This window comes from Puma concolor, chromosome E4 (genome assembly GCF_028749965.1).
Source record: "Puma concolor isolate L17-30 chromosome E4, mPumCon1.1.hap2, whole genome shotgun sequence".
Classification (NCBI taxonomy): Eukaryota; Metazoa; Chordata; class Mammalia; order Carnivora; family Felidae; genus Puma; species Puma concolor.
In genome coordinates, this window is record NC_141683.1 from 10,316,061 (window position 1) to 10,331,740 (window position 15,680).

At 41.4% G+C, this 15,680-nt stretch overlaps 1 protein-coding gene across 2 annotated transcripts in view; it reads left to right on the forward strand.

Moving 5' to 3' along the window:
- Positions 1-15,680, forward strand: part of AIDA (axin interactor, dorsalization associated) — a 38,715-nt gene that overhangs the window by 17,814 nt on the left and 5,221 nt on the right. For both annotated transcript variants that reach the window (XM_086694815.1, XM_086694814.1), the window contains exons 5-7: positions 3,775-3,838; positions 4,066-4,172; positions 13,538-13,660. In XM_086694815.1, coding sequence (XP_086550941.1) covers positions 3,775-3,838; positions 4,066-4,172; positions 13,538-13,660 — 294 coding nt within the window. The remainder of the gene's footprint in view (positions 1-3,774; positions 3,839-4,065; positions 4,173-13,537; positions 13,661-15,680) is intronic.

Consider the following 15,680-nt stretch of genomic DNA (forward strand, 5'->3'; position numbering starts at 1 on the left):
TTTGAGTGTATTTCAGATTGAGTCAGGCAGGCTTCTGCATCTTCTAAGGCCAGAAGGAAAGAAAAATTAATACATAGAACTCAGTTTATTCTGCTAATGTATTTTTGCTTTAAAGTTTTAAAAGAGATCTCTTGATAGTCTAGTCTGAAATTCGTACTACAACTAAGATCTTGAAAGTACTATTTGTTTCATTTTCTTTTGTTAGTCCTTGGTAATATACTACTTCTTACTGAAACCTATCCCCCTGCCCCCGTCACCTGTAAAGTCCTTCCATTGATTGATCCTTCGAGGCCCCAGATTAATCCCACCTTTCTCTGAAAGATTTTTCTCCCTAATTAAGCTCTACCTCCTGTCCTTTTTTTTTTTTTAAATAAGTTTATATATTTATTTTGAGAGAGACACAGTGTGAGCGGGGAAGGGGCAGAGACAAAGAGTATCCCACATAGGCTCCGCGCTGTCAGCACAGAGCCCGATGTGGGGCTTGAACCCACAAAACCATGAGATCGTGACCTGAGCTGAAACGGAGAGTCAGACACTTCACCAGCTGAGCCACCCAGGCATCCCTACCTTCTGTCTTTCATAGGAGCATTTTTTTTATCTGTTATCGTAGTCCACCCTGTATGATTCTTACTTAATTCATTTCTCCCCTCAAGGAGATTGTGAATAACCTTTGTAGTTTCCCCACAGAGTCCATTGTAGTGCTCTGCATACCATACGGACGTGGCACATTTTTAAGGGGAATAGGATTGAATGTCTTCAGGGAATCTTATCCTGTAATTTAAAACATAACTTTTCGGATGGGAAGGTAGTGCTTGTTCATTTTGTCCCTCAGAAAAATGAAGCGAATTAGGCACAAGCAGAACACGTTTTGATAACTGTGTGTCATCTTCAGAGTGTGACCTTGTGGAGGGTGGCAGGCCAGACTGTGTGACAGTGGGCTAGGGGTGCCGGATGCTTACCAGCACTAGTGCACCGTCAACTGCCAGCCTTGATGGACTCTGTGCTCACAAGAACACCTTCCAGGAAGTTACAAACTGCTTCTCTTCTCCAAATATCCTAAAATATCAGCACTGGTATTGGTGGAAGAAAAATGCTGTGTAAAGTCTAAAGACATCAGAATCTGTTATTCCATAGTTGGTGAAAATAGAAACCTATCCTACAATTACAGAAAATGAGAAAAGATTGGTTATTTTTCTTCTGAAATTACTCATACAAATTAAATATCTAATTGAACATTTCGTTTTCAAAGCAGTGGTATACCTAAGAGAAGAAATACTGTTCAGTGCTTGTATTGTAGTACAAACACGAGATACTCTTAATAACTGATACCATTTTTGACTTCTTTATTGATTTTTTTACATATGTGGTAAGGATTCTTTTTCTCCCTTGTATAATTAAAATATCATTTCAGTGCTTTCATTTCCTTTCTTTTATTTATTTATTTTTTTGGAGAGCACGAGTGCACGTGCGTGCGAGCAGGGGAAGAGGAGAGGGAGAGCGAGAATCTTAAGTAGGCTCCACACCCAACCATGGAACCTGATGCACGGCTCAGTCCCACAACCATGAGATCATGACCTGAGCCGAAATCAAGAGTCAGACACTTAACCGACTGAGCCACCCAGACACCCCTCAGTGCTTTCATTTCTGATATGAATGATACATGGTCTTTTTTTGGTCACCCACTTCCCTATTCTTAGTATTTAGCACAATACTGTGATATTGGAGTTAAATTAATAGTTTATTCACAATGAGCAATCATGCACAAGTTTAGAAAGGATGTTTTTATAATTTTAAAAATCATGCTTTTCAGTGAGACCCGAAATATTAAATACCGTGGAGAGAATAATATAATTATTATATATATATTCTGTATATATAGAATAATTATAGCTGTATAATAATGTGGGCTTATACTTCTATGGGACTTAAAATTTCCCATACAATTTCATATGTACTAATTCTCTCAACAGTCTGTGACAGAAGTAGTGTTCCCATTTTAGAATTGGGGAAACTGAGATTCAGAGTAGTTCCGTGAATGACACAGTGACAGTTGACATAATTACAGGGCTAAGATCTGATTCAGATCTTGTGCCTCTTCCCTCTGGCCTACCAAACTCCAGTTATGTAGCCTGTTTTCTTCCTTGAACAAGCCGAGCGAGGACCTGCCTCAGAGCCTTTGTGATTGCTCTAGCATGTTGGGTTTTTTTTTTTAAGATTTTATTTTTAAGTAATCTCTCTACCCCTCGTGGGGATCGAACTCACAATCCCGATATCAACAGTTGCACGCTGCACCCACTGAGCCAGCCAGACGCCCCTCTAGCCTGTTTCTTAACACTTAGAAAGCCCTTGCCCCGGGGCTACTTATGGACAGTTCCTCTTTCCAGGTTATGGCTCACATGTCTTCCAACAAGTTAGTGTTGAGAGGCCTGCCCTGGTCACCTTAGCTAAAGTCCACCCTGTACTCCGCTTACACACTCGTCCTGTCCTTTCTAACGCTAATCACAGTCTAACACTGTCTTGTTAATTTGTTGGTTTATTTACTGTCTGCTTCTCCCGACTAGAGTCTCAGATCCATAGATGAGAGCAAGAACCCTCTGTCTTGATCACTGCTATTCCTTTAGCACCTAAAACAGTGACTGGAACATTGTGGGCACTTGGTGCACATTTGTTGAGAAGAAAAAGAGAGGAAAGATGAGGGTAAGAGCTAGAGGGAGAGAGGGAATAAGAATGAATGAGAAGGTAGACACAAGCCGCAGGCCTCTCTCTCACTGAAGGACTCGGTAGGAGTGCACAGAGAAGTCCAGGAAGCACCCCGACTGCTGTTGGAGTAAGTCAGATGATCACAGTCTGTGCCCTGGGGTCTCCTACTTTGGGATGACGATGTTTATGCCACGGCTATTGTGTCCGCAGACTACAGCACTCCAGAACAAGGCCGAATAACTTGAGTACGAAATCATAGGAACGTTTTGGATTGCTCAGTTATCACCATGACTTACCTTCATACAATTGCAGGTAGTTACTGAAAACCCATAGCACCAGCTACGAAGCACTGAATTACACACTTAACAGTGCTTCTGTAAGGTACCCGTAGTTCTAGTGCCTTCCCAAATGCAGGCAGAATCATAGAATCTCTTTACGTTTACCTGCCAGAATGTAATCATCGACCACATTAGAATACAGAGGTGGTGGGTGCCATGTTACCGAGAGACTTCTTGAGGATAAATCCTTCTTTGTGTATGTGTCTGTGTATGTAAGTACATATATGTCTGCAATAAACTATTGTAAATGACGTGTGGAAATATAACCAGTTTTATCCAGTTTTGCCAGTTTTATGGAGTTGAGGGGAAATCTAATCAGGGCAAAGAGCAGAATGAGCTCATGTACCTCTAATTGGTTATCTTTAATACCGGTCTTTTAACTGAAGAACTGCAGGGAGGGAGGTCTTCTCTTTCTCGGCTGCCCCATATCTCACTGGGACCTTGTACAAAGAACTGTTTTGGAGTTTATTTTCCATGAGGGCTCTGAGACTCTGGAACTTAACTCTCCTTGGAGATCTGACAAAGTACTGGTACCTGCCGTGTATTACATATTTTCATTTTGCTGAGACCTTCAACGGACAAGTATATTGTGGTTCTGAATGATTCTACGATTGGGAATTTTTTTTAAGTATTAACATGCATAGTAAAATTGATTAAAAACCCGTCATTTCCAGTAAAACTTTTTGTTTTGATCCATGGAAGAATTTATGTATCCTCCTCTCTGTTTTTATTCTAGTCCTAAAGAATATTCTTACCTATAATAAAGAATTTCCATTTGACGTTCAGCCTGTCCCCTTAAGGTAAAATAAATAAGCACCACTATTTGTCTTTTCATTTTATTGTCTCATACTTATTTTTCAGATATTTCTAACTTTTTATATCAACATTACCATCTTTAATATCAATACAGCAATATGTTTGTCAGCATTTTTGCATCAATGTCTTAACTGTGAAATGAGTGGCTGTGATTCTTCTCTAGTATATTTATTTAGGTAGCTCATTATTTTATCTGCTGTTCTACATGTAGAAGAATTTTAGCACCTGGTGAAGAAGAGAATCTGGAATTTGAAGATGAAGAAGAAGAGGGCGGTGCTGGAGCAGGGTCCCCAGACTCCTTTCCTGCTCGAGTGCCCGGTGAGTATCCCTTATTTCAAACGGACATAACTGAATCCAGTGTGAGGGTGTTGAGAACTTATTTGGGTACTTGGTACTGGGAAGTAGAACCTTCCCAGAGCTCATGCCAATCTTAAAAATGAATTTTCACTGCCATGTTGTTGACTGTAGCCATTTTGTGAGTATAGTCTGGAAGTATCTCACTACCTATAACCTGACCACCCTGAGGTCCAGGGATTCGCTAGGAGGACTCACGGGACTTAACATATAGTGTCTTCACAGCTATGATTTACTGCAATGAGCAAAGAGCAGAACAAAGTCAGCAAAGGGAAAAGGTGAAGTCTGGAGGAAACCAGGTGCAGGCCTCTGAGAGTCCTCTCCCAGTGAGTCACGTACCTCGTGCTCCATGTGAAATCTTGTCTCTGAGGGAACTGGTTAGAGATTCCGTGCCCACAGCTGTAATGGGGGTTGATCACAAAGACACCCTCTGCTTAGCTCTGGCCGGAATTCTAGACTCCCAGAAGGAAGGCGCATATTCAGCGTACGCCATATTGTTGGCACAGTTTATGGATAGTAGCCACTCTTACTGGGGAATGGTGGGAACGTGCCCCACATCCAAGTTCCTGGATTCTAGCCAAGGGGTGCCCTTGCCAGGAGGCCTTTCTGAGAATGAGTCTCAGGCCTGCTGTGTTAACTGTTTTCTGTACACTATCATAAGCACTTTTTAATGAATCACGAGTAGTCATGAAAACTGAATCCAGGGGGAGTGGGTGCTGAGCAAATGCCCTTTTTCCCATCCTGGTTTGGGAAAGCCAGTAATGTATGGCAAGCCTTCTTTATTTGCAGAAGATCTCAGTGAGGATCTGCCCTTGGTGTAAGTGACCTAGGCAGGCACCCTGGATTAGTTTCTTACTTCTCCCAAGCACTGGTTTACTCTCTTCTGGTCTTACACAGTGCGTAGTTTTCCTTTGTGGTAAACTGGTCAACTTGGGAATGATAGCAATGGGCTATAAGGTTATCGTGCATTTTAAAATAGACTCTGGAAGCTTTACGGTAGATCTAAATACAGTCTGTGTGTCATGCAGATAACCCTCTTGGTAATGAAAGTATAGTAATATTCCGGTATTTTTGAAACTCCCTGGGGGAGGCATTCTGGGGTAGGAACAGCATAGGCTTGAACCAACAGATACGTGGGCTGGAGTTCCACTAGGCTCTGACAAGGACTACTTGAAGGACTTTGCTCTTGTTTCCTGAACCAGCCTGCACTTCAATTTCTTCATTTGTAGAACGGGATAATAGTAGGTTCTAAGATATAAGGTTACTGTGAAGGTTAAGCACGGCACTAGGTCTGAAGCTCTGAGCACAGTGTGTGTCGTATGCTGAGTATGTGGTGACCACTGTTGCTTCTCCCTTCACCACCCTTCAGCGGACGGTCGCGGTACCTATGCTCCGGGTTACTGGGGGAATCACAGGCACTGTCACGGTGGCTGTTCTTGTGAATGTTTCTTTGGTCCCGGGGCATTATTTCCAGCCTGCTTTGCTTGATGAGGAATGGGGTGTTTTTCTTACTTTTGTCATTCACGTAGGAAATTTCAAGGGGGTGAGAGAAATTATTTTGCTGTTTTACTGACTGAATAGCCGTTATTCTCTTTTCAAACCACATGTTGTAATTGATGTAGCTTCCAGTGCTGTAAATTTCAGTCCCGTTTGGTTGTTTGCTCACTTACTACGCTTCTGTGGCAAACGGGATCCTTAGCAGATGATGCGAACCATGGTACAGATTAAGGTCTTTGTGGGGTTCGGGTTGCTGAGTTGAAAAGAAACTAACACCATAAATTAAATCCGTTTGCTCCGTAAGATTAAACCCAAGCTAAATAAATTTTTGTATTCTGGTATTGCATTGTGATATCTCATTTTAGAGACACAGGAAGGTTACCAAACCTTTTGTTCCCTGAATTTCTTTTCCTAAAAGTAAGAGCACGTTTAGTTTAATTAACTGAATTTAGTTTGTGATATGAATGTTATTAAAAAGTAATTTGTAAGATTATATTTATTGAAATCACCACTGAAATAGGAAGGTGGCATTTAACATTTAATTGTAAAGCAGGAAAAAAATTTTTTTCCTTGTTACTTTGAGGGAATCCAACATTTCATTGATGCCTAGGCAGTGTCCGCATTTTGGTGGCAAGAGGGTTCTAGGAATTGTGACTTTTTATTTGTCGCTTTTGTGTTTATATAATTTCTTGAATTGTAAGTTTTTTGTGGCTTTTTTTTTTTTTAATTTTTTTTTTTCAACGTTTATTTATTTTTGGGACAGAGAGAGACAGAGCATGAACGGGCGAGGGGCAGAGAGAGAGGGAGACACAGAATCGGAAACAGGCTCCAGGCTCTGAGCCATCAGCCCAGAGCCCGACGCGGGGCTCGAACTCACGGACCGCGAGATCGTGACCTGGCTGAAGTCGGACGCTTAACCGACTGCACCACCCAGGCGCCCCTTTTGTGGCTTTTTAAAGTCAGATTTATTGAAGTATCATTTACGTATCTAGCTCATCATTTTTAGCGCGCAGCCTTCGGAGTTTTGACAAATGCACACAGTTATGTAACCACTACCACTGTAAGGGCTGATGAGGAATGAGGTTTCGTATGTGGTACAGTATTGACTCAGAGTAGTTTTTTCCCATTTAAAATCAAAATGACTTTCAGCCAACCTTTCTTGAAGAAAAAAAAAAAGCTTAAGAATCTTAACTTTCCTGACACTACTTTCTCTTTTCAAAAATTTAAAACCTCACAGGCAAACAATAAATTTCTTTTGAATAACTGGCTTAAGTGAAAATGAGATTTAATTGTTCTAAAGGTAGGCTTGGTAGATTTCATCTAAGTAAAGGTTATAAGTTGACAACCTGTTATTTATGTCCAGCAAATGTATTGACAATGTTGAATAGTAAAGCTACTAAAATCATAAGCCAAAACAATATGAATTCAAAAATAGCCCAAGGCACGATTTTCAAGATTTTAAATAACATTTTCCTATTAAGTGAGAAGCTCAAATATAGGCTTAGCTCTTTCAAAATTATTATGTTGAATGTGTTGATTTATCTCTTATGTAGGCTTAAATATATGTACGCCTTTATTTTTGAAACTAAAAGAATGAAATTTACCTCTTTAATGTGGAAACAATTTTAATATTCACTTGGGAAAAACATAGGCTTTCATAAAAGGAGACTCTACCATTGGCTTTAAAGTTGGATAAGCAGTCCCCTTTTGACTGTCAGAAAAGCCATAATCAGAGTAAAAAAGACAAATAAGGACCCAACAACCTTAATAGATAAGAAACCTTTACCTTGTGACAACAAAGGCCACAAGCATATTAGAAAATTGCGCAAAGGCCATGGACAGTTGATACACACATACAGACACACAAATACGTACAAAGAGCCCTTAAACATGGGAAAAGATATGTAACTTATAACAAGAGACATACAAATTAAAACTGCTGTTGCGGAGGCTGTGGGGCTGGTGCGAATACAAAAAGGTACAGCCCCTTTGGAGGGGAATTCATCGATGACAACACAAGTAGACTTTTATTCTTAGGTCCAGCAATCCTGCTTCTAATAATTTATTCTGAAGTTATACCTCCAATAAAATGAAAGCAAAGAACAAAAAAAAAGGCTGGCATATACATCAGGTTATTTATTGTGCTATTACTTGTAATAGTAAAATATTAGGAACAACCTAAATACCACACGTAGATTGGTGGAGTAAACTCTGATACATAGAGCACTATAGATAATAAGTAGGAAAATCTCCATGAACTAATGAGTGATTTTTGAGAATATATTGTGAAATAAACAAAGTACACCAAGGTGATACACCTTAATGGATTGAGGAAAAATCTCCATCTTCTCGGTCGGTGCAGAAAATGTTTAAATTCTAAATCTATTCTTGAGTTTAAAAAATTCTGGCAGACTGAGAACAAAACACTTCTGTAGGGACACTTAGAGCCAAAATCATACTTAGTGGTAAAAATTGAAGCTTTCCTTTTCAGATCGAGAACAAGGCCGGGAGTAAGAGTGCTGGCTATTACGTCTTTTTATTAACGTTGTTCTGGAAGTTCTAGCCAGTGTACTAGGAGAAGAAAAAGAAATAAAAGATAAACATTAGGGGCAGAAAATCCCTTTTCTTTATTTGTAGACGTGATGAAAAGAATGTAAAAGAATCAATAGATGAGTAATTAGGATTAATAAGAAAGTTTAGCATGCATGGTTCCTTGGTTAGAAAAAAACAGTCTGTACTTAAGAATTGATTCTATCTATAAACAAGCAACAATTGCTTAGAAAATGAAATAACTTTTGTTAGAGTATCATAGAATGTTAAATACCTAGTAATAAATCCAACAAAAGAAGTATAAGACCTTTTGGCACAAGAACAGACACTCAGATCGATGGAACAGAATAGAGGACCCAGAAATGGACCCACAAACGTATGGCCAACTAATCTTTGACAAGGCAGGAAAGAATATCCAATGGAATAAAGACGGTCTCTTCAAGTGGTGCTGGGAAAACTGGACAGCGGCATGCAGAAGAATGAACCTGGACCACTGTCTTACACCAGTCACAAAAAGAAACTCAAAATGGATGAAAGACCTCAACGTAAGACAGGAAGCCATCAAAAGCCTCAAGGAGAAAGCAGGCAAAAACCTCTTTGATCTTGGCCGCAGCAACTTCTTACTCAGCACGTCTCCGGAGGCAAGGGAGACAAAAGCAAAAATGAGCTATTGGGACCTCATCAAAATAAAAGCTTTTGCACAGCCAAGGAAACAATCAGAAAAACTAAAAGGCAACCGACAGAATGGGAGAAGATATTCGCAAATGACATATCAGATAAAGGGTTAGTATCTAAAATCTATAAAGAACTATCAAACTCAACACCCAAAAAGCAAATAATCCAGTGAAGAAATGGGCAAAAGACATGAATAGACACTTCTCCAAAAAAGACATCCAGCTGGCTAACCGACACATGAAAAAATGCTCAACATCACTCATCATCACAATGAGATACCACCTCACACCTGTCAGAATGGCTAACATTAACAACTCAGGCAACAACAGATGTTGGTGAGGATGCGGAAAAAGGGGAACTCTTTTGCACTGCTGGTGGGAATGCAAACTGGTGCAGCCACTCTGGAAAACAGTATGGAGGTTCCTCAAAAAGCTAAAAATAGAACTACCCTACGACCCAGCAATTGCACCACTAGGTATTTATCCAAGGGATACAGGTGTGCTGTTTCGAAGGGACGCATGCACCCCCATGTTTATAGCAGCACTATCGACAATAGCCAAAGTATGGACAGAGCCCAATGTCCATTGATGGATGAATGGATAAGGGAGATGTGGTGTATATATACAATGGAGTATTACTCGGCAATCAAAAAGAATGAAATCTTGCCATTTGCTACTATGTGGATGAAACTGGAGGGTGAAATTAAGTGAAATTAGAGAAAGACAAAAATCATATGACTTCACTCATATGAGGACTTTAAGAGACAAAACATATGAACATAAGGGAAGGGAAACAAAAATAATATAAAAACAGGGAGGGGGACAAAACATAAGAGACTCATAAATATGGAGAACAAACAGAGGGTTACGAGAGGGTGTGTGGGAGGGGGGGTGGGCTAAATGGGTAAGGGGCACTAAGGAATCTACTCCTGAAATCATTGTTGCACTATATGCTAACTAATTTGGATGTAAATTTAAAAAATTAAAAGTATAAGATGTTTGTGAAGAAAATAATAAAACTATCAAGAGATGTTGTCTTTTTAATAAATTGAAAGGTATATTTCAGTTCATGGATTAGAAGAAGCAGTTTGTAAAGATGTGACTGTTTCTAAAATCGATCTGAACTTCGCTGAAATTCCAAAGGTTTTGTTTTGTTTTTTTTTTTTTTTATTAAAGAACTTGAGATCTGTTTTTATAACTTACATGGGAATGCAAAGGGCCAAATATAGTTGCCCCTTGAAAAGTAATGTTGAGGGGAGAATTTGCTTTACCAAATGTCAAGGCTTCTTACAAAGTTACAGTCATTACGAAACTACATAGCCTTGCAAGTTTAAGAGATGGTCCTGTGAGGTAGAATGGAAAGCCCAGAACAGCCCATGCTTGATTTGTGATCAAGGTGCCCTGTGGATCAATGGGGGAAAGGATGGGCTTTTAAATAAGTGGTGCTGGGACAGTTGGGTGTCCATGTTGGACAGAATGGGCTTGGGCTCCTTCCACACACCAAAGACAAATATGTATTCAAAGTGGATTGTAGAATTAAATGCAGATGGAAAAACAATAAGGCTCTTACAAGATAAGAAAATACCTTCGTGATCTTGGAATGGGGAAGGATTTTTGAATAGGACACAGAAAGCAGTGAGTATAAAGGAATTTAGAGTTAAGAAATTGATTATAGGGGCTCTTGGGTGGCTCAATCAGTTAGGCATCTGACTTTGGCTCAGGTCATGATCACACAGTTTGTGAGTTTGAGCCCCACATCAGGCCCTGTGCTGACAGCCTGGAGCCTGCTTCGGATTCTGTGTCTCCTTCTCTCTCTTCCCCTCCCCCACTTGTGCTCTCTCTCTCAAAAAAAATAAGTGTAAAAAAAATTTAAAAAGAAATTGATTGTATTAACATTGAGCATTTATTGTAATTAGAAGACACCATTAACAGAGAAAGGCATTTTAAACACATAAAACTAATCTTTGGTGTTAGAAGTCAAGAATGGTTGTCATCTCTTAGGGGAGATAGTGGTTCGGTTGTGCTGGGGACACGAGGAGGGCTCCTAGCGTGCTGGTAAGATCTTTCCTGGGTGTGGTGGCAGTTATGCAGGTGTGTTCACTTTGTGAAAATTCATTAAGCTGTACTTACAATTTGTACACAATTTATATACTTTTTAATATATAATCCTTCAATATAAAGTTTGTTTTTAAAGTAAGTCACTGAGAAGCTATTTACAAAACACGCATCCAACAAAAGCTTGTATGAAAACATGAGAGAACTTTTGCAAATAAGACAAAGGTGAACATTCCAATAAAAGATGTGCAAAATAATCGAACAGATAATTCAGTAAAGAGGAAATCCAAATGCTCATCCTAAATTTTTTTTTTTAGGTTTATTTATCTTGAGAGAGAGAGAGAAAGTGAGTAAGCAGGGGTGGGACAGAGAGAGAGAGAGAGAGAGAGAGAGAGAGAGAGAATGCCAAGCAGGCTCCGGGCTGTCGGCACAGAGCCCGAGGCAGGACTCGATTCCACCCACCATGCGATCATGACCTGAGCCAAAATCAAGAGTCGGACGCTTAACCGACTGAGCCACCCAGGCACCCCCAATGCTCATTCTGAAACGAAAAGGGCCTCCACCTCAGTCAGTCATTGGAGAAGTGCCTATTAAAACTGGATCAACGTTTCTCCACACCTTAAATGGACCAAAGAGAAGGGTGTCATGGAGGGTGGGGCTGTGGGTGCAGTGCTGACGTGGGCCTCTGCACAAGCACTTTGGACACAGGTTGTCTTTACGTGGTAAAAAGGGGGGCGATGCCCTGCGTGACTTGGTGGTCCCTGTTTTGCAAATGTGTGCTCACATACGTTAGAATATGTGCGCAGGGATGTTACAGCCGCATTGGTCCAAACAATTTCCAAAAACTTGGAGCCCCTCTTAATGCCTGCCAACAGAAGAATGAGTCCAGAGACTGTGCTACGTCGATAAACCCCACGTACCATATACACCCGTACCGTGCGGTCATACAGGCGAACAAGTTACAGCTACCGGCGGAAGCAGGCAGAACATTATTACACTGTGCTTTTCGGTAATTATTTTGAAAGCCAGGATAGTGAAGCATGGGAAGAACTTTGGGTGGTGGTAGAAGGGAGCCCCTGGGTAGTGTGTATCTTTTGACCTAAGGGACGGTTCCCCGGATGCCTGCTTTCCGGTTTCCATGAAGCCACGTCCTTGTTTCATTTGCTCTTCTGATGTTTGTCAGTTTTCGCCAGTTAACATATTTGAAGGAGACAGTGGATGCAGTAAGAGACCTCCTATCTTTAATATGAGAAAACGCTTGACTATTGAAAATGTGTTAAAATATGGCAAGATGGCCAAGATCTGTTTCATGTGAAAAGGTAACGGAATTTCACCTTTGAAGCGGTGTGGAATGCTGCTCCCAGTGTTCGTTTTGGCCTCCTCACTTCCGACTTTTCATCAGCGAGAAGTTTTCACAGGTGTCACCAGTGAAGACTCTGGGACGTTCGTAGTAATTTTCATGGCGTAAAATCCACTCATTCGGAGGGTACAGTTCCGTGGCTTTTGATCTGTAGTGTTGTACATCTTGTCGTGGTTTCATAGATCCGACTTGAGGGCGTTTTTGTCACCTCCCCCCTCCCCCCAAATCCACTCAAGCCTGTTTGCAGTTAATTAAATGTACTCTTTTGAAGGCAGTAAGTGGATCGATTCACACATTTCAAACACTTCATCATTAAAAGTAGGATAACACGTGGTTGGATAGAAATTGGGAGAATGTCAATGAAAGTCCTCGATAAAGGTTCTGTAGTTTGAGATGCTGTATATGTATTAGATTCAAATCGACTTTTCCACCTCGGTTCACTGTAATGATAAATAAGTTAACAAACTGTACAGTTGATGTCTTCCTTCAGATCACGGTCGGGAACGTGTGTGTGGGTCCAGGGCATTTTCAGTTTTAGAAAGCCTAGTGGATGCGTGCATCCAGGAGATTGCCAGCGTGCACTCCCTCTCGTGCGTGCCGTCTCAGCAGGATTAACTTCCAAGAGAACAGGTCATACAGAATAGGGTGCAGAAAGGGGTGGGAGGTCAGACTAGAAAATTATTTAATTAAATACACAAATACTACGTTGTAGGTTATTTCCTCCGTTAATAACTAAAAGATCTATTGATTGACTCTGGTGTTAAGTTTCTCAAACTTTGGGATAATATAAGAGTTTGAAAAGCTCTTTCTGTGTTTTTTCTCCTACTTCATATAGAGATACGAAATCTATGTTATGTTTGTAAGCACAGGTGACGTGTGTGTGTAGGAGTGTATTAAGTGTGTGTTAATTTGTAATTGGACTTCCTGAAGTTAGTGAGTTGAATCTTTAACAAACTGGACTTACTTACACTTTGGTGTTGAATATGAATTAAGGAAGCGTAGATGTGTCTTGCGTTACATTAAATACTTGTCCAAAAGAATAACTTTGACTGTTTGGGAGTTTCAGAAACCCCAGTTAAGGGCTGGCTGGTTACCAAGTCAGGTGAGAGCAAGGTTCTGTCTTCTCTGGGTTGTTAAAATACTGACTCTGAACTTGCTGGTGGGGCTCACTTTCTTTGCTGTTCTGTTGTCAGGTACTTTATTGCCAAGGCTGCCGTCAGAACCGGGAATGACGTTACTCACTATCAGAATTGAGAAAATCGGTCTGAAGGATGCGGGGCAGTGCATCGACCCCTATATTACAGTTAGTGTAAAGGGTAAATAACTCTGTGTACATTTTCGCCTCTTGTGAATTTTATAATGTTGATTCTCGTTTGGGACATGAGGGGCTATAGGGGGTGGGTTCTCGCCTCTGCGACAACTCATTTGAGTTCATTCTACACCGAGATAAAATCCCTGGGAAGCTGTCCTCTTTCCTTCACTGAATATTTCTGAGAGGTTTACTAAAAATACTTTGTTATTTATAACCTTCATGCACAGTTGCTTTTGAGGGTGTTTTTGTAAATCTTTTTTTTTTTCTTTTTGGGAGAGACAGAGACAGCGTGAGCAGGGGAGGGGAGAGGGAGGGAGAGAGAGAATCCCAAGCAGGCTCCACACTGTCCGCTCAGAGCCCATCGTGGGGCTCAAACTCACGAAATGTGAGATCATGACCTGAGCCGGAGCTCAACTGACTGAGCCACCCAGCATGCCATATGTGTCTATATTCTTAAAATTCCATCTAGACATATACACTGACTAGACATACACCCTGTCTTTAACAGCAGGTCCTTCTGCTCACCTTCTCAGGGTGTGTGGTTTTCTTTGTGAAGCCCCATGTTCTTCTGTCAACCCGCCCCCCCCACCCCCTCCCCCCACCCTCCCCTCCGGGTTCTCTGCTTCCTGCTGTAATGCTTGAGGCACAGAGGAGCCCTGCCAGGGGTGGGTGAGAATCAGGCCTCCGGTGCATCGTCCCTCCTGTCCCTGGAGACAGGAAGTGGGACGCGTCTATGAACATCCATATCTGAACGTCATCCTGAGGGGCATTAAAGAGTGATGTGTTTCTTATTAAGGGTGATTGTCTTGAGGATTTGGTTTTTCTCCTGTCCAGTGGGACATACCAGTGATTCCTTGAAAACCGCTTTTTTAGTCTTTGGTTTAAGATGGACAGCACACCGATCGAAAGCATTTGCTGGTGTCACGCCTTTCATCCAGCACTTTATTGTGAAGCTGCCAGTGGTCTTCTAGAAATGATTATTGGGTGACTGCAGATGAAGTTGTCATACTTTTATTCAGATGTAACTGCACAAATAATCTCAGTCCGTCTGCACTTTGAGGCAAACCAAGGAAGCAGGGACTGACATTACACGGAAGGAACTTTTACCATTTGTAGAAGTAAATTCGGTCCCGTGGGCTCAGTAGTATCTCATAAAAGAAACGTGAGTTCAGACACAGAGAAGACTTGACGTGGGGACCCCATGCTCCACCGACTGCTGCTCAATACTTGAACCTCTGCTGTTAGCAGCTATCAAATCCCTGGTCTACTGGAAAGTATTCATACCCACCGTTATTTGATAGGCCATTTGTAAACCTCATACCTCATGTGGGACTGCACACTGTAGAACAGAAAAGCGTAATGACGATGAGGTAGATATGACGTTCCTCTTGCATACACGTTGAACCGAAACGTGTTTTTGGGTAAACGTGTTTAGGAGCTGCAATAATCGAATGTACGAAATTGTCTTAAGTTCCCTAAGATAGGAGTCTGTGGAATCACACAGAAACGCCAGACATTAAGTGAGTCCATGTTGAATCTGATTAAGCTGGCAGATTCCTGGCTGCAGGAAATTAAAGCCACACACCACACATAGTGTACCATCTGGTTGTTGTAAATCAGGTTACTTTATAGCAGATACAATCAGAACGTAGGTAATGCGTATAAAAAATTACCCGTTTAGGGAACGGTTTCATTGGCAGCTTCCATGTCCATTGTTTGGGCTCTGACTTGAGTACAACAGGGGAATTCTGGTCATGTTCGATGAGAGGCCTTTCCACGCCATGCACTTGATCAGGGTTGGAAAATAGGGGTAGGGGCCCCACCGTGGAATAGGATTCACGTTCCAAATTTGTATTGCAGACAACGGGGTAGTGGCCGAAGGACGACAAGAGTTCTTTTCACCTCGTAATAAGGATCGAATTTTGTCACTTCAGACTTGCACTTGCACCCAGTCACGGCAGGGCTTCCTCGCCCTTGGCCCCGAGTCCGCCCCCCCGCGCCCCCGCCACTATCTCTGTCCCCAG